Here is a 23,734-nt window from a genome sequence, read left to right as displayed (position 1 = left end):
CCACGGAGAAATCTCCAGATCAAGGGGTGAGAAGGTAGATGTTCAGATGCCAGGCTGTCCAGAACAGAGGCCAGAGCCGCTACCTGTCGGCGTAGCGTTTTAGGGGTAAGTCCCTGATCAAGCCCCCTCTACAGGAAGTCCAATATCTGCGGAATGGATGTCCTAAGTGGGTCAACAGTCTGGTTGGAACACCACAGAGCAAAAGTACGCCACGTGGAGTCATAAATGCGGTTAGTAGAGCTTCTGCGTGATGCCTGAATGGTAGCAATGACATTGAGGGAGATGTTATCGGCTGTTAAGGCTTACCGCTGAATCGCCATGTGGTTAATTGCAACCACTGGGGGTCGGGATGACAAACTGACCCTTGGTGTAGAGACAGGAGAGACCATGGGATGTGCCATGGGGTGGAGATTGACAGAATCACTACGTCGGCATTCCAAGGCCGGCGTGGCCAATTCGGCACTAGCAGCAACAGTTCTGCCTCCTGCTCCAGCATTTTTTGAATTACCCTCTGAATGAGGAGAAGGGGAGGAAATGTGTACAGGAGACCCCTGGGCCACTGGCATCTGAGAACGTCTACTCCTTCTGCCATGGGGTCCATGAACCTCAAGTAATACCTGGGTACCTGGTTGTTGTCTGCCATCGCAAACAGGTCTAGGACTGGAATGCCGAACCGTAGTGTCAGTCGATGGAAGAGGTTCGGATGGATGCTCCACTCCGCCTGATCTATCGTTATCCGACTCAGCCAGTCTGCCTGGACATTGGAGACCCCTGAGATGTGTTCTGCACTGAGAGATGACAGGTGAAATTCCGCCCACTAGCACAAACAGGTTGGACTCCTGCATCAGGGACCAGGAACGAGTTTCCCCGTCTGTTTATGTGTGCTTTGGTCGTGGTATTGTCCGTGAGGACTAATATGTGTCGGGCCTGAACTCTGTAGTGGATGTGTCTGAGGGCGAGGTGAACAGCCTGCAATTCTAGCGAATTTATGCTGTTTTGGGTCTCTTCGAGGAACCACTGACCCTGAGCCACTAGGTCCTGCATGTGTGCCCCCCATCCTGTCAGACTTGCGTCCATCGTGTGAGATGGCATGGCTCCCTGAACAAGGTCCCTTGCAAAATCGCTGGACACTGCCACCATTTGAGAGAGTGTAATACCTGTCTGGGAAGGGGGACCCTGAGAGGAGAGTAGCCCCCGTCGGCCTTTTGATGTGGAAGCATGAACCATTGAAGGCTCCTGCTGTGAAACCTGGCCCACAGGACAATCCCGAAGCAGGATACCATCTTGCCCAAGACTTGGGAGAGAAGAAGAAGGGATGCCTTGCGTAGACGTAGCACCTTCCTGACAAGTTCCCTCAGACTGAGAATGCGGTCGTTGGATAGGAACACCCGCTCCGCCATGGTGTCTATCAGGACCCCGAGGTGGAGAAAGCAAGTGCGGGGAACGAAGTGACTCTTTTTGAGATTCACCCTGAACCCGTGATTCCGCGTGGTGTCAATGGTGAGGGTGAGATCTCTTTCTGCCTGAACCAGAGACCTGGACAACAAGAAGATGTCATCCAGGTAACAGAGAATCTGAACTGGGGATAACCTGATGTGGGCGGCCAGTGCTGTCAGTACTTTTGTGAATACCCTGGGGGTAGAGGATAGACCGAACGGAAGAGCTCGGTAGTGGAAGTGCCTCCCCCCATAGGAGAAGTGGAGATATTTTCGGTGGTCTATGAAGATGGGGATATGAAGGTAAGCTTCGGGCAAGGCTACCAACGTGAGGAAGTCGCCTTTCCTGACCGCCTGGAGGATGGTGTGCAGAGAATGTATTTTGAACCGCCGATAGACAATGTGGTGGTGCAATGTTTTTAGATCTAAAATTGCTCTCCATCCCCCGGAATTCTTCGGTACCACAAACAGTCGGGAATAAAAACCCTACCCTTCCTGATCGGGAGGAACCGGTTGGATGGCCCGGATCTCCAACAGGTGCTGAATGGCCCATCAGTGCCCTCTTGTGAGGACACCGAGAGACCGGGCATGGCACGAAGTGTTCCTGGAGGATGGAAAGGAATTCCAGCATGAGACCAAATTTGACAGTTTTGAGTAATCAATTGTCTGTTGTGGTCTCCTCCCAGCGGTGGGAAAGAACACCAGGTGGCCTCCGATCGGAAAAGAGTCCAGATAGTCATTTCCTACGTGAAAAATGGTGGTTGCCTCCTCCACTGTAAGATTTCTTGGAGGGGAAATGCTGTGTGTTTCTATTGGACCTTTCCTGGTGAGATTCCTGTCTGGGAGTGTAGGATTGACGGTGTGGATGGGGGAAGGAAGGTCCCCTGTCCGCCGGTCAAAAGGGCGACCTCCTATAGAAGGGAACGGGCCGACTGTCCTGTTTCTTGTAGACGGATGAAAGGACCTTGTGCTTGTCTTTAGATTCCGTGAGGTACGGGTCTAAGGGATTACCAAATAATTGGGTGCCACTGAATGGGGAGGCTGCTAAGCGTCACTTGGTACAGACATCCGCCTGCCATGGCTTGAGCCAAAGCAGACACCTGGCCGTGACCGAAGAGGCCATGGCTTTAGAAGTGAATCTAGCAGCATTAAGGGAAGAATCAGCCAGAAATTCAACCGCTGCCCTGATCTTGTTGAGATCCCTATGTGCATATATAAATTTGAGTATAAGATCCCTATGTGAACTAGTGTCAGTAGGAGCAATGCGCTCCTGAAGCTGTTCAATCCAAACCAGGGCCGCCCTGGAGAAAAAGGAAGTGGCCGTAGAGGCCCTAACAGCCCAGGCCCCAGCCCAATAGTTTTTGACTAAGGTTTGATCTGACCCTTTCTCCTCAGGCTTGAGAACCTCCTCAGGGGCTCCAGAGACCACAGTAGGTGAAGGCAGGGCTGCAACCGGTGTGTCCACTAGGGGAGTTTCGAAGAACTTGGTGAGGTCTGGTGCAATGTTGTAGAGACGTTTGTCAAGGTTGGTTGGCTGAGGACCCGTGCCTGGAGACTCCCACTGCTTCTGGATGATGTTCAGGAATATCTTGGGAACAAGGATCACTGCTTTTTCCACCGTGGGTTCGGTGAATGGGGTACTGGGACCCTCAGTTGAAGCCGGTTTATCCTGTGAAGTAGAAGCTGTAGCAGAAGTTTGTAAGTTAGCAGCTTTAATGGCCTTAAGTAGAAGGGACTTGAAACTATCAGTTTTGAATAACCCGGTAAAGGCAGGGGTATCTGGGGTGACCACCTTGTCATCAGACAGGTCTGAGTCCCGCAGGTTATCTTGCTCCCCGCCAATTGAGGCTTGAGAAGTAGAGGCAGAGGGATCAGGTTGCTGAGCCGCAGCAGAAGATTTATGCTTATGGCCATGTGATGGAGCAGGTTGGGGTTGCTGTTGTAGGCCAGCAGCCATGACCTGTTTAATGGTTTCAGCAATGAAGGTTGCCATATCAGCAGGAGAGGTGTACGTGGTGTGGGGGCCCCCAGAGCCATGTGTAACAGTGAGGGAAGCCTGTTCAAAGGTGCGCTCCCTATTGAGAGGGACATCAAAGAAATTGCCTCTGTTGTCAGATTCCATCGAAGACGAGGACTCCAAAGAAGACAATTCCCCTTCGGAATAGGCCGTGTGTGTGTGTGTGTCAGAGCCCATGAGAGGGAAGACAGGTGGAGCTGGGGATGCCACTTGGTGATCCTTGGAGGGAGGGCTGGGCAGTTAGACTATGTTGTTGTTTTGGGGCCCTCTGAAATTCTTTCTCGAGGGCCTTCTGCCTGCGCTCTTCTGCCCTGGTAGTCGCTTTAGAGACCTTGGGGTTTACTCGAGGAAGGGGACTCTTTGGCTTGCCTCTTCCTGCTGCTCTTTTGCCCCTGATGGCCCTGCCTCCTCTAATCCTGCATTCGTATCCATAGCTGGATCAGCCATTTCCCCAAACATAAATCAACACAAGATAGACAACGGTCTCACCCGTTTGCTGGCCAGGTGCTCCTGATCCGGTACACCTAGGGTGACCCCGCGTTGCTGGGCACTCAAAATGGCTGCTGTAGAGTTCGCGCCTTTTTTAAAGCGTCCAAAATGGCTGACTTTTTTCCTCTGAGGCTTTTCCGACCCACAAAATGGCCGCCGTTATCTTCGTGGGCTTTTCCGACCCGCAAAATGGTCACCGATACTAAGTGTGGCCAGGCGATCTGCAGAATGGCCACCGGACTCACCTGGAACCACTGTGTGCGAAACGACCGGTCGCGCATCCCTCCGAGTGCCCAGAATCAAGGAGCGCCGTGGGGAAACAGCTGTGGAGCCATAGCTCGTGAGCTGGCCGATCTGATTGCAAAGCAGGCTTCCTGAGTGAACTCATGGCCGCAGGCAATCAGACGGCTGAGGAGAGGCAGCCAGAGATCAGTTTCAAATTTCCCTCCAATTTGTAGAATAAAGGATTATTTAAGGAACCAATTTAAAGGAACAACATTTTTTTTTTGAAAAATTCACCAATTAAAGATATAATTAAATAATTTGGAGGAGAGATCAATTCTCACAGCCAGTCCAGGTTGGACTGAGTCTGAAAACTGGGGAGGAGCCACACAGGCCCGATGACATCATAAGTGTAGACTCAGTCCGATTGGTTAATGGACGGAGCATACCCAGTCTGGCTGCTGTCTCTACGATAACAGGAAAAAAGTTTATTCTCTCGCGAGAGGCCAAATTGTGCATTCCCACATCGTAAAACTGTTATCAGTGAGAGGACATCTTAATCTTGCTGCGAAGTCTCAAAAGGAATCACCAAAATAATAGCTGTGCACCATGTCTTCCACAAATTTCACATATCAAACCAATCTTGAATCAAACATGATCAAACGAAATTCCAAAAATTCTAGACTATACATTCAGATCCACAAATGTTGGTGATTAGTTGCAGAACTTTCAGGGCAAAGGTTCACAATTGTTACCATCTTTAGAAAACTATGTCCTACTGTGGAACCCTAAACAACGGTAAGTAAAAAAAGGAAGCACATTGGCCATGTGAGCAATTATTAAAGGAACTTCTCACTTTATTACTTGACACACTGAGCCCCAAGTCAAGGCCTCGGAAGGATTATAACATCAAATGATCTACTCCTTCCTAAAGCATCTCTAGGCACACCTCTCCCAAAGTATCACACTATCCAAACATGCTTACTGAGGATCTCATGCCACAGTGAAAGAAAGGGAAGGTGAAGGGGAGAAAAGGAAAGGGAATGAAAGAAAAGAGAAAAGGAAAAGGAAAGGGGGGAAGGGGAAGAGAGGCGAGGAGAGGAGAGGGTTCTTCTTTGTCTTGTTCTATTAGTTTTGATTAACATGGAAATATTTGGAAGCACCATTCTTAGCTCTTTCATATACCAGAAAGCAACAGAACAATTCTACCTGCATTCATGCAATAAGAGGAGTTTGGCATCAATTCAGTGGCTGGCAAAAGTTCTTGCTGGTTAACCAACCACTGAAGAAAACAAAATGGTTTAAACTAGGCCTATCAAACTGGCGGCCCGTGGGCTGGATGCGGCATGCGCAGGCCACACCCACACCAACTCCACAAAGGCAAGTCACGATATCACATGACACGATTGAGTTTTGACACCTGTGGTTTATACTAATGCTCCTGCATCCCACACTAACATTCACAAATCACGGGACCTTGGTTTAAGTATAGTCTCATCAGGGGAAAGATAGTCATTTTCTAAAACTAAAAGCTAAGACAAAATTTAAATATCATTCTCACATAAATATCATGAAAGCACTTTACCAAGTCCTCCTAAGCCCGTTGGTCCAATCAACTGCATCAGCTGGTTATGACTCATGTTTCCCAGAAGACTTTGCAAGCCACCCTCACCTAAAAAAATAAATAAGACAAAGTATCTTTAACCGTCCAACTAAATGCCACACAATGAAAACTGCTTAACAGAATGAAAGCTTTGGTGCTACATTTAACAGATATACCCAAAAATACATTTTAACACTTTCCTTTCAGAACATTTTCCTACAATCCATAATCCATTCGAAAAACGGTTGCAGGAATTGGGTATGGCTAGAGAAAAGGAGGACTAGGGGTGACATGGTAGCAGTCTTCCAGTATTTGAGGGGTTTCCACAAAGAGGAGGGGGGGAGGTCAACCTATTTTCCAAAGCACCAGAAGGCAAGACAAGAAGCAATGGATGGAAACTAATCAAGGAGAGAATCAACCTGGAATTAAGGAGAAACTTCCTAACAGTGAGGATAATTAACCAGTGGAACAGCTTGCCTCCAGAAGTTGTGGGTGCTTCATCACTGGAGGTTTTCAGGAGACTGGACAGCCACTTGTCTAGAATGGGATAGTTTGAGCAGGGGGTGGCCTAGAAGATCTCCAAGGTCCTTCCAGCTCTATTCTGATTGATTGATTGAACTGCACAGGCTGCCTAATCTAAAAGTATATATGCTACTATCAAAGCACAGGTATTTACTATTTTATATGTGATTTTGATGTTTAGCCAGCATCGAAGATTTTCTAACCGGATTTAAAAGAAATCCTTAAAGAACCAGAACTAAATGACTAATCCTGAGCAGAAAGAGCTTCTTGGAAACCAGCAGAAGTGCAGGAGGAGGAGCTTCCTACGAATGGCGGTCGTCCTCTGAGCTCCAGGAACACCATGGAGCTCCCGACCGGGTAGGGACTGCTGCCGGCCCCCATACCATCGAAGGGGGTCGAGAGTTGGACAGCCCGACCACCCAGGCATGTTTCGGGCTGATATTAGCCCGACAGGGTGGTCGGTGAAGAGCGGAGAGGAAAGAGGCTCGGAGGGCTGTAAACAGCAAGGAGAGAGCAATGGCGATGGCGTGGTGCGATTGCGCAGACGGCGCTGGCGCCGAAAACGCTGAAAGGAAAAGCCGAAAAGCCAGAAAAGCCAGAAGAGGAGTAAGGAAGAGGGGGTGAGAGGCTCCGGAGGCCCCAGAGACATCAAAGGGCTTAAGGGGGAGCAACGGGATGCAACAGGACACTGGAATAATCAGCTGATAGGTGAGAAGGGCTGGGAAGCAGCCAGAGGCAGAGGCAGCCGGAGGATCAAAGGGAGATGCCTGCGGCGGCAGACGAAGGGAGGGAGCCGCAGCCAGGGACTCCTGGGTTATTTTATCATTCCTGGCTGCTCCCATACCCCTCCAGGGCCCTGCTGACTCTAATGGGAGCTAAGCAGCTGGGCCAAGAATGCCCCCCCCCCATCCATGGGGGGGGGCGTATCCACCTGGAAACAGCAGAGCTGAACTTTCATCTACCCTCCACCATTTTTGCTACCTTTGCCCTCCCCCTACCACCTGGGATATTTAATCATTTCTTGCCCTCCCCCCCCCCTGCCTCCAAGTACCAAGTACCACCTGGACACTGGAATATCCCCTACCCTCCATTGAGACTCTTCTATTTATTAACTTTCTACCCTCCATTCCACCGAGACTCTATTAATTACTAACTTTGCATCATCTGCACCCCTACCCTACTGGGACTATTACAACGTTTTAATTTATTCGAGGTCTGACCTGCTCCGCCTGCGGGAGGCCCCTCTTTCGCAGGTATGGCCCTTGGCTCTCTCAAGGGCCAGCCTTGATGACGGGTTTGTGAACCCCGAGAGGTGGAAGAAGAGGAAGCTGAGGGGCTTTTTAGCTAAATGTTTTATATTGTTTTTAGGGGGTTCTGGGAAGGGAGGGGGGGATAACCAGGCCAGGAGGGAAGCCAGTGCCAGACGAACAGGTGAGTCCAGGAGGGAAGTGAGCGGAGTGGGGGGGGAGAGGGAACAAGTTATTCCAACAGAGGGTTGTTTGATTACAACGGTCGCGGGGAGGGGGGATGCGAGGACAAAAGAAGATTACAAGGTCGGTTGGGAGACTGTGGCTGTTGGCTACGCCCGGTCGTTTGTACCAACCCCTGCAACCTAGGTGGCCAGGAACTACAGAGCCCGGGCCTACGGCTGATGCTTTGCAATGCAAGGTCCGTAACCAACAAGGCCCCCCTCATTAATGAGCTGATCTCTGAGGGGGAGCTGGACCTTGCAGGGATAACGGAGACCTGGTTGGGCCACGAGGGTGGTTTACCCCTCGTGGAAATGTGCCCACCAGGTTTCCGCGCATTCCATCAGCCTCGGGCCCTGGGTAAGGGTGGTGGGGTCGCGGTAGTTATACGGGAAGGTCTAGAGCCGAGGGAGTTCACTGTTCCTCAGATATCCGGGTGTGAGTCCCTTGGTGTGAAATGGGGCCCAGGGAGGCAGTTGGGTTTGCTGATTGTATACTTGGCTCCTCGCTATACATCAGCGGCCCTGCCCGAGCTCCTCGAGCTGATCTCGGAGACGGCGGTTGAGATCCCCAGGCTTGTGGTTATGGGGGATTTCAACCTGCCGTCGACAGGAGCAGCGTCTGAGGTGGCTCGGGAGTTCATGGCTTCCATGACAGCCATGGGCCTGGCCCAGTTAATTCAGGGCCCCACACACGAAGGTGGCCACACATTGGACCTTGTTTTTGTATCTGAGCAGTGGACGAGTGATCTGGGTATAGGGGACTTTGTTGTTACACCCCTGTCATGGTCGGATCACTCATGTCTCCAGCTGGACTTCCCTGGCGCTACCCCCCACCGCGAGGAGGCGGGACCAGATGGTCCAAGCTGGTACCACCCCAAGCACCTGATGGAGCCGGATAGGTTCCAGACGGAGCTTGGGCCATTACCTGTAGCCCTGACCCGCGCTCGGTCGGAGGACCTAGCGGCCGCCTGGAATAGGGCGGCGGCTGGGGCCTTGGACCGGGTTGCGCCTTTGCGACCTCTCCTGCGGCAGCTACCCACCCGGGCTCCTTGGTATACCGAGGAGCTGAGGGTGATGAAGCGCCATAGGAGACGTCTAGAGAGCAGGTGGAGGTCCTCACGCTCCGAATCTGATCGAACACAGATAAGAGCCTATTTACGGACCTACCTTGTGGCATTAAGGGCGGCCAAACGTAGATATTGCGCTGCTCTTATTGCGTCCGCGGATAACCGCCCTGCCGCCCTGTTTAGGGTGACCTGCTCCCTCTTGTCACAGAGGACGCAGGGGGCACCCTTGCAGGGCAGAGCAGAGGAGTTTGGGGAATATCTGCAGGATAAAGTCGCTCAGATCCGGAGCGGATGGGCCCCCCTCAGTGGACCGGACGGGCCGCCAACAGCGAGTCTTGTGAGACCATCCTGGGAGGAGTTTGATTCTGTTGCCCCCGAGGATTTGGATAGGTTGCGTGGACGGCTGCGACCCACCACATGTTTAATGGACTCGTGTCCCTCCTGGTTGGTACTGGCATCTTGGGAGGTGACCCGAGGCTGGCTTCTGGGCCTGGTGAATGCCTCATTGGGTGAGGGATCCTTACCAACCGCCTTGAAGGAGGCGGTGGTGAGGCCCTTACTTAAGAGGCCTACACTCGACCCAATGGAGCTAGCTAACTATCGTCCAGTCTCCAACCTTCCGTTTTTAGCGAAGGTTGTTGAGAATGTGGTGGCGCAGCAGTTTCCACAACACCTTGACGAATCCGAGTATCTAGACTCACGCCAGTCCGGCTTCCGACCCGGGCACAGCACAGAGACAGCCTTGGTCGCGTTGGTTGATGATCTCTGGAGGGCCAGAGATAGAGGTTGTTCCTCTATCCTGGTCCTATTACCGTGTTTCCCCGAAAATAAGACAGGGGTTTATTTTCTTTTGCCCCACGAAATATGGCCTTGGGTTTATTATAGGGGAGGGCTTATTATTTTCTGGGGCAGGCGAGAAGTGAAGCACGCCTTTTACCTTTCCAGCTCCGTCGCGCTCCTCGCCATTGTGCTCAGGGAAGCGGCTGGTTAAAAAAAAAAAACCTTCTCCCGAGTTCAATCAAACTTCTTGAACTCGCAAGAGGTTGTTTTTTTTTTTTAACCAGGGCTTCCCTGGACACAATGGCAAGGACTGCGACGGACCTGGAAAGGTAAGAGGCGCGCCTCGTGGCCCAACACCGCCCACCTTGCCCCAATGGTAAAGGCAGCCTGCCTGGTTCCCTTCCCTGCCGCCCCTTTAGGGTGGGGGGGGGGGGGCGGAGAAACGAAGCGCGCCTCTTACCTCGCTGCGTTCCTCGCCCATTCGTCCAGTGAAGTCCCTTGTAAAAAAAAAAAACCCATGAATTCAACTAGCGAGGTTTTTTTTAACAAGGGGCTTCAATGGGCAAAGAACGCAGCGGAGCTGTCAATCTCTGGTAGCTCTAGGACACGCGCCTGGCGGCTCCCCCCCCCCCTACATTGGTAAACGTTGCTACAAATGAGACTCCAAACAAATGATAGAATGGGGGGGGGAACGAAGGCAGAGGACAGAGAATGAAACAGAAAAGGAAGAGAAGGGGGGAGGGAAGGAAGGGAAAGGAAGGCAAAGGACAGAGAAAGAAACATTCTCCCCCCCTTCTCTTCCTTTCTTGTTTCTTTCTCTACCCTTTGCCTTCCTTCCCCCCATTCACTTCCTTTGCTCTTTCTTTCTCTGTCCTTTCCCTTCCTTCCCCTTTCTTCCCCCCCCCATTCTCTCCCTTTCCTGTTTCATTCTCTGTCCTTTGCCTTCCTTTCCTTCCCCCTCTTCTCTTCCTTTCCTGTTTCTTTCTCTGTCCTTTGCCTTCCTTTCCCTTCCCTCCCTCCCCCCTTCTCTTCCTTTTCTGTTTCATTCTCTGTCCTCTGCCTTCGTTCCCCCCCCCCCATTCTATCATTTCTTTGGAGTCTCATTCGTAGCAACGTTTACCAATGTAGAGGGGGGGGAGCTGCCAGGCGCGTGTCCTAGAGCTACCGGAGATTGACAGCTCCGCTGCGTTCTTTGCCCATTGAAGCCCCTTGTTAAAAAAAACCTCGCTAGTTGAATTCATGGTTTGTTTGTTTTTTTACATGGGGCTTCCCTGGACGAAACGGCAAGGAACACAGCGGAGCTGTCAATCTCTGGTAGCACTAAGATACGCGTCGCTTCCCCCCCCCCCCCACTGCTACCCCCTCCCTAAAGGGAGGTTGGGGAAGGGAAGCAGCCAGGCAGCCGTTATCATTGGGGCTTGGTGGGAGTTGTTCTTTTTGCTCGGGAGGGAATGGGGTGCGAGAGGGATCAGGTGGGGGAGGGGGGGATCGCATTGCTGGACTCTTTTTGCAGCGGACTCTTTTTTTCATGGGACGGAATGGGGCGCGAAGCACTTTGCTTCGCCTGCTGCTCCTTTTGCGCTGGGCTCTTTGCAAGGGAGGGAACAGGGTTTTTTTGAAGTGCATTGCTGCCGCGGGATCGGGACAGAACAGGGTTTTTTTGAAACGTATTGCTAGCCTACCGCTCTTTTTGCGGTGGGCCCTCTTTTTGCCCGGCAAACTGTACCCGTAGGTACGGCAAGGGCTGTGGGGTGCGTGGGGCATGCCCCCCCTCTTCCCACTCCGGTTTTGGGGGGGGCTTATTTTGGCGCATGCTCTGAAAAACCCGATTGGGTTTATTAGCAGGGCGTGGCTTATTTTCGGGGAAACACGGTAGACCTCTCGGCGGCTTTTGATACCATCGACCATGGTATCCTATTGCGCCGGTTGGAGGGGATAGGAGTCGGAGGTACCGTTTTGCAGTGGTTCGGCTCCTACCTCTCCGACCAGAGGCAATGTGTGTTGACAGGGGGACAGAGGTCGACCCCGAGGCCACTCACTTGTGGAGTGCCACAGGGGTCTGTCCTCTCGCCTCTCCTTTTCAACACATATGTGAAGCCGCTGGGTGAGATCATCCGTGGTTTTGGGGTTGAGTATCACCTCTACGCTGATGATACTCAGCTGTATATTTCAACCCCAAACCACCCCAACGAGGCTGTCGAAGTGATGTCCCGGTGTTTGGAAGCCGTCGGGGTCTGGATGGGGGACAACAGACTTAAACTCAACCCCTCCAAGACCGAGTGGCTGTGGCTACCGGCACCTCGGTTCAGCCAGCTGATTCCATCGCTGGCCATAGGGGGCGAACAATTACCCCCTGTGGAACGGGCGCGCAATTTGGGCGTCCTCCTTGATGCCCGGCTGTCAATGGATGACCATGTGGCAGCCGTGGCGAGGGGGGCGTTCCACCAGGTTCGCCTGGTGCGCCAATTGCGCCCCCTACTGGACCGGGATGCCCTACGCACGGTCACTCATGCGCTGGTGACGTCCCGCCTGGATTACTGCAACGCTCTCTACATGGGGCTGCCCTTGGGACGCGCCCGGAGACTGCAGTTAGTTCAGAACGCAGCCGCGCGGGCTGTGATGGGGAGTACGAGGTACTCCCACGTAACACCTCTCCTGCGCGAGCTGCACTGGCTACCTGTGGTTTTTCGGGTGCGTTTCAAGGTGCTGATTACCATCTTTAAAGCACTCCATGGCACGGGACCTAGTTACTTGCGGGATCGCATCCTCCCACATACATCCCTGCGGCCAATTCGCTCACACAGGGAGGGACTTCTCCTGGTGCCGTCCACTAGGCAATGCCAACGGGCGACGCCAAGGAGTAGGGCCTTCTCTGTGATGGGCCCAACCCTCTGGAATGACCTCCCCCCCGACATTAGAACCACTTCTGACCTCCGCTCCTTCCGGCAAAAATTGAAGACTCACCTGTTCCGATTAGCAGGCCTGGCATAATTACAACTGTCCCTCCTGGCAAATGTATTATTATCTGGTTATCTTAGGGGTTTTTTAATTTGTTGTGTCTGTTTTAGGGATTTAAAAATTTATATTTATATTAGCTTTGTACAGTTCTTTTAATTGCATTTTAACCTCCTCCAAACTGTACATATTTAATTTTTTATTGTATTTTGTGATATTCTCTATGGACTGTACACCGCCCCGAGTCCCTTCTGGGAGAGGGGGCGGTCTAGAAGCACCAAATAGAAATAAATAAATAAATAAATAAATAAATAAATAAATAATAAATAAATAAATAAAAAAAAGGCTCCTACCTCCAAGGGCAGAAAGTTCATGGCCCCCACTTCCACTCCCTCCTAGAGCTCCAGGCATGGGTGGATTGTTGAGATACTCGTTCACCTTACGACAATGCTCTTCGTCTTTCTCCGTCTTAGGTTCCTGGAAGAAAGAAAGAAAGAAAGGAAGGAAGGAAGGAAGGAAGGAAGGAAGGAAGGAAGGAAGGAAGGAAGGAAGATTTTCTTCAGGACAGATGAGTAATTCTAAACATCTTAGCTTTCTCAATAGAAGAGGTCCTCAATTTATGGCCAATTAGCGACCATTCGAGGTTACAATGGACCCTCCCCTGTGTTTCCCCCAAAATAAGAACCTGTCTTATATTTTTTTGTCACCAAAAAAGGCACCAGGACTTTTTTTGGCAGGGGGGTGGGTCATCCACTGACTCACCTCACTTTTTCACTGAGGCCTTCAGGAACTTCTTAATCCAGCAAGGGTAGGAAGGCTTTCCTGAAGGCCTCTACAGCCGATAACAGCTCCAGATACATCCAGAGCTCATCAGCTACAGAGGCCTTCGGGAAAGCCTTGCAAGCTACAGAAGAAATGGGCCGAGGGGGCGCAAGGCCTGGCTGCATCTGTCTGAAAGTAAGTATAGGGCAGCTCCACCCCCCATCCCCAACCTAGCTTAATTTTACGTGTGCACCATGGAGTGGGTGGGGTCATAATTAGGGTTTATTTTGGAGGTACAGCTTATATTATGTGCACAGGTAAAAATCAAGTTAGGATTTACTTTCTGAGTAGGTCATATTTTCGTGAAAACATGGTATGACCTCGATCCAAAGTTATCGTGACTAACTCTTCCCTATCAATTTCAGGATTGCTCTCACTCAAAATCTTTTCTAGATGCACTGGGGTTGTACTGTACAGCATCACACTAAAATTCCCGGAGAAGCGCAGGACACAGAGACTGAGGAACTCGCAAACCTGCATCCAGAAGAAAAGTCTCTTGGATCCAGCCTTGAACTTCAACACGTAGACACGGCCAGTAGTACACTGAGACACCCTCTTAAATTCACAGTCATCAGGAAATATGATCAAGTCCTAAAAAAACAAAGGCAGGATCTAAATACTTTCATTATCGATCAATACTGATCAACAACTAACTTCTCAATCTACAATAAGGGAAAAGGAAAACTTCGATTGCTCCCTTGCAAGGTACCATTCCAATTATCTGGAGGGAAATCAAATCTTCTAGATCAAATGTTCTCTCATTCCTATCTATTGTCCAGGCAAGAAATTTGGGGGTTAAAAGATGCCTGGAAAACCACAAACCAATTCCCTTTCTTGAAGGTTCATTTTCGAAGAAGAGAAAAATTATGGATAGTGACTCAATATGCTTCATGAGAAAAAAACAACAGGATGTTCCAGGGGAAAGCAGAAAACATAATTTGTAGAGTTTGAATTATATGTTTATCAGCATGGTTTTCGAGGAGGAGCTGCAGAAGCTAGATGCAAAATAAAAGTAACTAAATACTTGCCTCTATGCAGAATGAGGTAATTCTACATAATTCATATATTCTATATTTATTCTGTTTCTTGTTAAAATAGGAGCACGAGAGAAAAGGGGGCTAAACTATGTCACCACAAAGCATGCAACTTAATTTCTTATTATAAATGAGAGCCAGCTTGGTCTAATGGTCCTAGAAACCAGGAGACTGTGAGCTCTAGTGTCTCACCTTAGGCATGAAAAGCCGGCTAGGTGACTTTGGGCTAGTCACTTTCTCTCCATCCAACCCATCTCACAGGGAAAATAGGAAAAGTTGCCTTGAGTTACTTAGAGGTGGGGTAAAACTCTAATAAATAAAAAAGCATATGAGCATTCTATTTTAGCTATCAATGGGCAAACATGCTTTAAATCTATGTAAGCGCAATCCAATGGCTGGAGTGTTCCACTTACATCCTCCACGTTCCCAGATGTCCTGTCTTTCCAACAGAAGTGAATGAGGGAATCATCCGTTTGCTGTATGTAGACAAGGCCCTTCCTCTTATCAGGGGTGACCGTGCTGCTTTTCAAAGACATCTTTCCTGCACGGAACTCGACCAGGTATTTGCTTGATGAGCCCCGAGAGCCGGGCACCAAGGTTGGGAATAAAGCACCAGAAGACATACTGGAAAGAGATAAGATTCATTATGAGCGCTTCTCTTACAGTCCTGGCAATCATGTTTCCAGAAAAGTAATGTAGATACATTCAATTTTGGCAGCTGGTACGGCACCAAATCTGACCCCCTAATCCAATTCTGTCTACGTGCCTATGACATCTTCGAAGAAAAACAAGAAAGTCCAGTTGCCTCTTGAAAAAGCACTTTTGGGACAACAATGACCTGGATGGCTGAGAATCTCCATAGACATTTAGCTATGCACTTTCTCTTCAAATGGTGTGAGAGTAGGAATGGATTTCCTGGAAAAAATTGCAGACTACAGGGACCATTTGCGCTTGTTTGAGATGCAGACAACACAGACTCTTCCCCAACAACTTGTGCCTGTGTTCAACAGTGAAGGGACACAGGGCAAAAACATCCTACAGACAGCACAACACACTGCCCCTTTTAGCAGTTCCAAAAAGACTCCAATCCCATTTGCACTACTCAGGTGACCCTGAGGACACAGAAAAACTTCCAAGTAGCCTCAACAACTCTCTAAAAGAATGCAAATAACCTGCAAGGAATATAAATCCTTCCAATCCCCACCATCCAGTCAGAGCTGAAGCAGCTTATTGGATGAGAAGCGAAATGTCTTCAAAGCAAAACAAAGTTCAGTTGACCCTTGAAAAAGCATATTTGGGACAACCAGGGCCTGAATGATTGAGAATCTCCATAGACACCTCCCTATGATGCTATTGTTCTTAAGCAATTTCCCACTTGGGTTGCACCAATTACAGTATTAGCTTTACCTGAATTTGGGGTATTCTCTTGCAAAAATATGGATAATGAGGAACACACTTCCAACTGCTGAAGTAGCTGTGATAGTATAATTTTCATTAATTCTTGCATGCCAAAAGAAATTGGTTTCCTTTTTTCTCTTTATAACTAGTAATCTGCCTCTTCACATTCAATTCCAGTACCAAACCTTCAATGCAGAAAAACGCAGACAATTGATAACAAAAGGAGAGTCCAGAGTCATTTCAGAAATGTTTGATGGAGATTTCATGAAAAATTTGTATGACATTATTAAAACAGGGAAACTGCTAAATGAAACAGCACAAAAGGCCGACAATCTACCATAGCTATATTTTTGAGAACAGTGCTTAATTTACAAAAGAGTACTGAAACCAAGGAAAGAATGACTATCAGTCTCCTCATCAGATAATCGCACATCCCTGTGGCCAAAAATAAAACCTGATCAACATAAAAAGGGATGCCTACCTTAAAAAGTCAAGTTTTTTTTTAAAAAAATACATCAATTACTTGACAGCATTTTAGTAACTATACTGGGAGTCCAGCGAAATAAAAATGTTATTGCCAAAAGCACATTTCTTCAAAAAAGCTCAAATCAAAGTGAATTTGACTTGAGAGAAGCAACCTAGAAATAAGGAGAAATTTCCTGTCAGTCAGAATAATTAATCAATGGAACATCTTGTCTCCAGAAGTTGTGGGGCTCCAACATTGGAGGCTTTTAAGAAGAGATTGGAAAGCCATTTGTCTGGAATGGTATAGGGCCGTGATGGCGAACTATACCACACGTGGCACACAGAGCCCTCTACGGGCATGCAAGCCATCGCTCATCTCAGCTCCACCGCACATGCGTGCATGCCTCTTGCCGGCCAGCTGGTTTTTGGGTCTCTGCCACTCATGCACAGGGTGCACGCAGGGACAGTGCACGCATGTGCATGGGGGGCCGGGAGGGAGTGTTAGATGTGCATGCAGGGTGGGGGGAGTGCGGGGGTCACAGGTGCATGCGGGGGTGCACACAGGAAGTCATATTGCATGCATGGGCCGCACTGGTGGTTTGCGCGTGCATTGTATTATGGGTGCATGTGTGTGCTTTAAGCACTCGACAACAAAAAGGTTAGCCATCACTAGTCATATTTATAAACAGCTATTCTGAAGTTCTCCAAAACAAAGGAAGGATAAGAGTTCTGAAGGAACCAATCCGTGTCCCCTATAACAGACATATGTTCCTTGCTTTTATGCCTTACCTTTTAAACCTTATTGCTACATCAAGGTCTCAGATGATATCTACTCATGCTATCCTCTTCCAACTACATTCTTCCTTTAAAAGCCAAGAAAGTCCCTTAGGAGTCTTAGGTCATGACATAAGCATTTTTTACAACAACAGCACTTTGGTGTATATCAAATTATCTTTGGGTAAGATTATCAGAGACTTGCGGAAGATGACATAGCAGAATAAAATTTCTCAAACTAATACTAGTTTTCCAATTGCTCCTCTTTAAATTTTGTATTCACTTATCCAAGAAGGTCTATTTAAATTATACATCCAGTCTACTCCAAGTGCTCAAATTTGCTTTGTTCAATGTCTGTAATTTTGAAGAGATAAAGTAAGAATATTCACTTTGTTCCTTCAAAATACATAAAATGTGCACTCCTCTATTACTCACATTAGGTAAAGTTTCCCCTCGCACATAGGTGCTAGTCATTCCCAACTCTAGGGGGCGGTGCTCATCTCTGTTTCAAAGGCAAAGAGCCAGCGCTATCCAAAGACGTCTCCTTGGTCATGTGGTTGGCATGACTAAATGCCAAAGGGGCACAGAACACTGTTACCTTCCCACCAAAGATGGTCCCTATTTTTCTACTGGCATTTTTTACGTGCTTTCGAACTGCTAGGTTGCCAGAAGCTGGGACAAGTAACGGGAGCTCACTCCATTACACAGCACTAGGGATTTGAACCATCAAACTGCCGACCTTTCTGATCGATAAACTCAGTGTCTTAGAACTGAGCCACCACGTCCCTATTGCATTCCACTCACATTAGGTAGAATGTACCGTAATAATTTTAGTAAGGTCTCCTCCAAATAGCAATCTACCTAGCAAAGGAAAGCTAGAAAATAAGCTAAAAAGAATTGCAATTGTATACATTAGGCTACAAGGCCATCTATGTCATATAGATCTGACTTCATCCGAACAGTGTTGGGGCAAACTTAGCATTAGGGCTAAAATACAAATATTACAAATCCTGTACCAGTTGCATCAAAATGCTTAAAAGTTTGCATAAAAATATTCTGGCTTTGGTCCCAGTTGATCATGCAACAGTCATGCAAATGAGTCTACTGATGTATAAATGTTTTCCCAACACTGAACTCAAATATCACCTTTGCCATAGGTATTTATTTATATCCCGCCTTTATTATTTTTGAAATAAGGCTGGCAAACATACCTAATGCTCCTTTGTCCTATTTTCCCCACAAAAACAACCTTGGGCTGAGAGAAGGTGACTGGGCTAAGGTAACCCAGCTGGCTTTCATGACTAAGGCATGATTTGAACCGACTCTCTAGCCGGGTACCTTAACACAAGCTCAAACTGGCTTTCTGTATACAAGTCTACCCCATCTACAATTTGGGGAAAATTATAGTAAACTAATTACTGTATTTCTGGAGTATAAGACGCACCAGAGTATAAGATGCACCAAGGTTTTGAAGAGGCAATTTTTTCAAAAAAAAGTTTCTGCACTCTGCAGACCTCCCAAAAACGACCCGTTTTTCGTGAAAACGGGCCCAGTTTTTTTTTTCCCTCAAAAAAAGGGCATGAATAGTTATTAGGAGGCTTGTAGAGTGTTCCCGGTATGCTTGCCACTTTGAGTTGAACACATAACTCTATATTATACACACACAGGCTGGATAATAAACTAATAGTAACTACCATGCTATATTTTAAATATTTTAAAAACATAGTATAAATATATTGCATGCATATTAGTCTTATCACCTTGACAGATTTACAGTTGCAAGAAAAAGTATATGAATCTCTTGGGATTACGTGGAGTTTTGCATGCATTGGTCATAAAATGTGCTCTGAACTTCATCTAAGTCACAATAATAGAAAAACAGTCTGCTGAAAATAATACTACACAAACATTAGATGTTGCCATGGTTTAATTGAACATATCATGTAAACATTCACAGTGCAGGGAGGGAAAAGTATGTGAACCGTTGGACTTAATAACTTGTTGACCCTCCTTTGGCAGCAATAACCTCAACCAAACGTTTCCTGTAGTTGCAGATGAGACCTGCACAACGATTGGAGTAATTTTGGACCACTCCTCTTCACAAAACTGTTTCAGTGTAGCAATATTCTTGGGATGTCTGGTGTGAATCACTTTCTTAAGGTCATGCCACAGCATTTCAATCGGGTTGAGGTCAGGACTCTGACTGGGCCACTCCAGAAGGCGTATTCTGTGCTGTTGAAGCCATTTTGTTGTTGAATTACTTGTATGCTTTGGGTCATTGTCCTGTTGCATCACCCATCCTCTGCGGAGTTTCAGTTGGCAGACAGATGGTCGTACGTTTTCCTGCAAAATGTCATGATAAACTCTGGAATTCATTTTCCCATCAATGACAACAATCCGTCCAGGCCCTGAGGCAGCAAAGCAGCCCCAAACCATGATGCTCCCTCCACCATTTTTTACAGTGGGGATGAGGTTTTGATGTTGGTGTGCTGTGCCTTTTTTTCTCCACACATAGTGTTGTGTGTTTTTCCCCAACAACTCAATTTTGGTTTCATCTATCTACAGTATATTTTGCCAGTAGTGCTGTGGAACATCCAGGTGCTCTTTTGCAAACTTCAAACGTGCTGCAATATTTTTTGGGGACAGCAATGGCTTCCTCCGTGGTGTCCTCCCATGTACTCCATTCTTGTTTAATGTTTTCCTTATTGTAGATGTGTCAACAAAAATGTTAGCATGTGCCAGAGATTTCTGTAGGTCTTTAGCTGACACTCTAGGATTCTTCTTTACCTCATGAAGCATTCTGCGCTGTGCTCTTGCAGTCATTTTTACAGGACGACCACGCCTAGGGAGAGTAGCAACAGTGCCGAACTCCATTTGTAGACAGTCTGTCTTACCGTGGACACATGAACATCAAGGCTTTTGGAGATACTTTTGTAACCCTTTCCAGCTTCATGCAAGTCAACAATTCTTGATCGTAGGTCTTCTGAGAGCTCTTTTCTGCAAGGCATGGTTCACATCAGACAGTGCTTCTTGAAACCAGTAAACCCAAAACAGTTGTGTGTTTTTAAAGGGCAGGACAGCTGTCAGCAACACATCCAATTTCATCACACTGATTGGGAGTCAAGGTTGGCTCACTCCTGGCTCCAATTAGCTCTTGGAGGAGTCATTAGGCTAGGGGCTCACATACTTTTTCCTCCCTGCACTGTGAATGTTTACATGTTATGTCCAATTAAACCATGGCAACATCTGATGTTTGTGTAGTATTATTTTCAGCAGACTGTGTTTTTCTATTGTTGTGACTTAGATGAAGTTCAGGGCACGTTTTATGACCAATTCATGCAAAACTCCACCTAATCCCAAGGGGTTCACATACTTTTTCTTGCAACTGTAACTGAATGAAAAAGTTCCAGCATGTACAGTAGAACCTCTGGTCACGAATGCTTCTGATCACAACCAAATTGGGTTCCAACCAAAACATTCACATTTTCTTTTTTGCCAATTTCCCCTTCCATGCCATTTTTTTTTTTTTTGTAAGCACCAAATTTCCAAAATTAGGTCCGGGTCACGACCAAACCAGTTTGCGACCAAAGTTATGGAACAAATTATGGTTGTGACCAGAGGTTGCACTGTACAGGTAGTCCTCGACTTATAATTCATTTAATGACTGTTTGGAGTTATAAAAGTACTGAAAAAGTGACTTATGACCATTTTTCTTATTTATGACTGCTGCAGCATCCCCATGGTCATGATAAAAATTCGGATACTTGGCAATTGATTCATATTTATGACGGTTGCAGTGCCCCAGAGCCATATGATCATCTTTTGAGAAACAAAGTCGATGGGGAAGCCAGATTCACTTAAACATGTTACTAATTTAAGAAATGTGGCCAATGTGTTAAAACAAATGTGGCAACAAAGGTCCTAAAATGAGGTAAAACTCACTTAACATGTCATGCTTAGCAACAGAAATTTGAGCTCAATTGTGGTCGTAAGTTGGGTAGTAGCGGACTTTATGAAACAGAAACAATTAAAATAAACTCAGATACAATTACTATTAGTCTTCTCATGGTTCCTATCACCCATCTCCTCCCACTTATGACTGCATGACTGTAACTTTGTTGCTTGTATCCTTAGGATTTATATTGATATTGTTTCTTGATTGCTTATTTGTACCTTATGACTATCATTAAATGTTGTACCTTATGATTCTTGACAAATGTATCTTGCCTTTTTATGTACATTGAAAGCTTATGCACCAAAGGCAAATTCCTTGTGTGTCCAATTACACTTGGCCAATAAAGAATTCTATTCTATTCAATTGTACAAGGTGGCAAGAACAGTTGTGTTTCTCAATTTTTGTGTTCTCTCAAACCACCAACCGCAGCAGGCTCGGGAGACTAAAAGGGTTTGCCAAAACAAAGAAGTAAGGAATCCCAAGTCAGGAACAATCCCACGAGGACGAGTCTGGCATCATTTGGGCCCTGTGGAAAAGGGTAGGTTTGGCTGGCACCCTAAGAAGAATGAATCTCCCTGCTGAAGGCCTCTTTTTCTTCAGTTGCACCCAGACAGACAAAAACCCCTGCAAGTGGAAAATTAGCAAGACGAGGAAGTATTAGCTCCAAGCTCTTTCTGGGTGGAGGCCATGATGACTTTCCCCTTTGGCTCCCCTCCTGGAGCTTTCCCCCCCCCCCCTCAGTCAATCAGTATAGAAATCAAAACCCACAGATTACTTCTGGTTGGCAGGTGGGTTGGCAAGGATCAGCCAGAACACATAACTGAGTTTTGAGGCTTGGGGAAATCCGATCCTCTGGAGATGAACAGAACAAAATAACAAAAGCTGGAACAAGATTGCTTTTTAAGTCAAGGGTGACCTTTGGCTGCTTACTGGCATTTTCTCGCTCTTAATGAAATAATATTGATGGCCCTTTAGGATCTCTGTTAAAATAACTCAGTATTGCCTGCAATGATCCCAAGGTGTCAAGCAGGATAACACAAAAGGTCAGCTTCCCAAAGCCACAGGCAGTTGATACCTTTATGAACTCCCGTCAGAATGGCATCAAATTAAAGAGAAAACTCTGGGGGAAATGGACCTAAACAGTCTGATACACACACACCCCTTTTCATTGTCCACATTTGGATCCCATTTAAAGATGCCAATTGCAAATGGAATAAGCTGAACCTGTAGAAGCACTCTAAAGTTACACATGGGATTCTGAGGTAAGGAAGGAACATGTTTCCCTAATTACCAATAACCAGAGATTTTAGAATAGAATAGAATAACAGAGTTGGAAGGGACTTGGAGGTCCTCTAGTCCAACCCCCTGCTTAGGCAGGAAACCCTACACCAGACAAATGGTTATCTAATCTCTTCTTAAAAACTTCCAGTGTTGGAGCATTCACAACTTCTGGAGGCAGGTCGTTCCACTGGTTAATTGTTCTAACTGTCAGGAAATTTCTCCTTAGTTCTGGGTTGCTTCTCTCCTTGGTTCCCACCCCCCCCCCCATCCATTGCTTTCTTGTCCTGCCTTCGGGTGTTTTGGAGGTTAACACCCCTCCCCTTCTTTATGGAAAGCCCCTCATGTACTGGAATGCTTCTTCAGCCCAACCTTTCTAAAACCGCCCCTGTAAGCCTCACCTGGGTGCTGGACTACAATTCCCATCATCCCCAACCCCCGTCCGGACTTGAAAGGGTGCGTTTGAGCGGTTGGGAAAGGCAGCCCTTACCCACAACTTTTCTGGGTGCTCCCGCCGAGCCCGCCTACGCTTACCTGTCGCCTTAGTTGGGCCCCCCGCCGCTCGCTTCTCTTCCCCTCAAAAAGCTTCGACGGTCTCTTCCGGCTCCCCTCAGCACCCTTCCAGTCACACCGGAAGCCCGCCTTCCTTCTAAGCTTCTCCTCTCTTTAATTGGCTGGAAGTTTCCCCGCCCCTACACTTCTCCTTGGTCAAAAGCCGTGCCACTCAAAATACGTAGGCGCAGTCTCATTCTCCTGTCGCGAGACTACACGGACCAGCATGCACCGCGGTCAGAGTCGCTCTTTCCGCCTGCCTTCGGCTATTGTGCTGTGTCACGTCGGCCGGGCGGAAAGGGCGGGGCTTCGGAGCTGCGGAAACGTTGGAGAATCGCGTCCTACGACGGAAGCGTAGTGTAGCCTGGAAGTTTGCAGTGTTGCTTGTTCCCCTGCTTTAGATCTCTTCCTTCTATATTGCATTTACGCTAGACAGCCATGCACGATAATTAGCCATTTTTTTAAAAAATATTGTTTTAATCCGCTTCCTCCTCAGCCTGTTAGGGCGGCCAGTTCTCCCCTCCCATGAGTTCGAGCCTAGCAAAGTTTCATTTTTCTGCAGGGTAGATGAGACACGTGTACTGGGGTTGTTTGAACCAAGGTGGGATTTTCTTCCAAGACCTCACTAAGGATCTTTACGAATTTGTCTTCGCTCCTAGGGCAGCTAGAAAAAGAAAGCTCCCAACTATTCGCCTCCTGATTAAAAGACTCAAAATACCTGAAACTCGCCATAGTCTAATGCTAGATAGAGGTAGTTCTTGACTTAACAACAGTTCGTTTAGTGACCAAAGTTACAGCAGCACTGAAAAATATGACTTGGGACTGCTTTTCCTAGTCATGACCTTTGCAGCATTCCTCATGATCATGTGATCAAAATTCAGATGCTTGGCAACT

The 23,734-nt window shown here is 47.5% G+C and overlaps 1 protein-coding gene across 1 annotated transcript in view; it reads right to left on the bottom strand.

Annotated features, from left to right (window-relative positions):
* ADRM1 (ADRM1 26S proteasome ubiquitin receptor) overlaps positions 1 to 22,973 on the bottom strand; it is a 37,439-nt gene extending 14,466 nt beyond the window's left edge. The window contains exons 1-5 of the mRNA XM_081949756.1: positions 22,823 to 22,973; positions 14,832 to 15,042; positions 13,859 to 13,975; positions 12,916 to 13,039; positions 5,750 to 5,836 (exon numbers count right to left, since the gene is read on the bottom strand). Coding sequence (XP_081805882.1) covers positions 5,750 to 5,836; positions 12,916 to 13,039; positions 13,859 to 13,975; positions 14,832 to 15,041 — 538 coding nt within the window. The 5' untranslated portion in view covers position 15,042; positions 22,823 to 22,973. The remainder of the gene's footprint in view (positions 1 to 5,749; positions 5,837 to 12,915; positions 13,040 to 13,858; positions 13,976 to 14,831; positions 15,043 to 22,822) is intronic.
* Between the last annotated feature and the right edge of the window lie 761 nt (positions 22,974 to 23,734).

This window comes from Natrix helvetica, assembly GCF_964273705.1.
Source record: "Natrix helvetica genome assembly, chromosome: 3".
NCBI classification, from domain to species: Eukaryota; Metazoa; Chordata; class Lepidosauria; order Squamata; family Natricidae; genus Natrix; species Natrix helvetica.
Note: the sequence above shows the minus strand (reverse complement) of the source record. Positions and strands in the feature narration are given on the sequence as shown.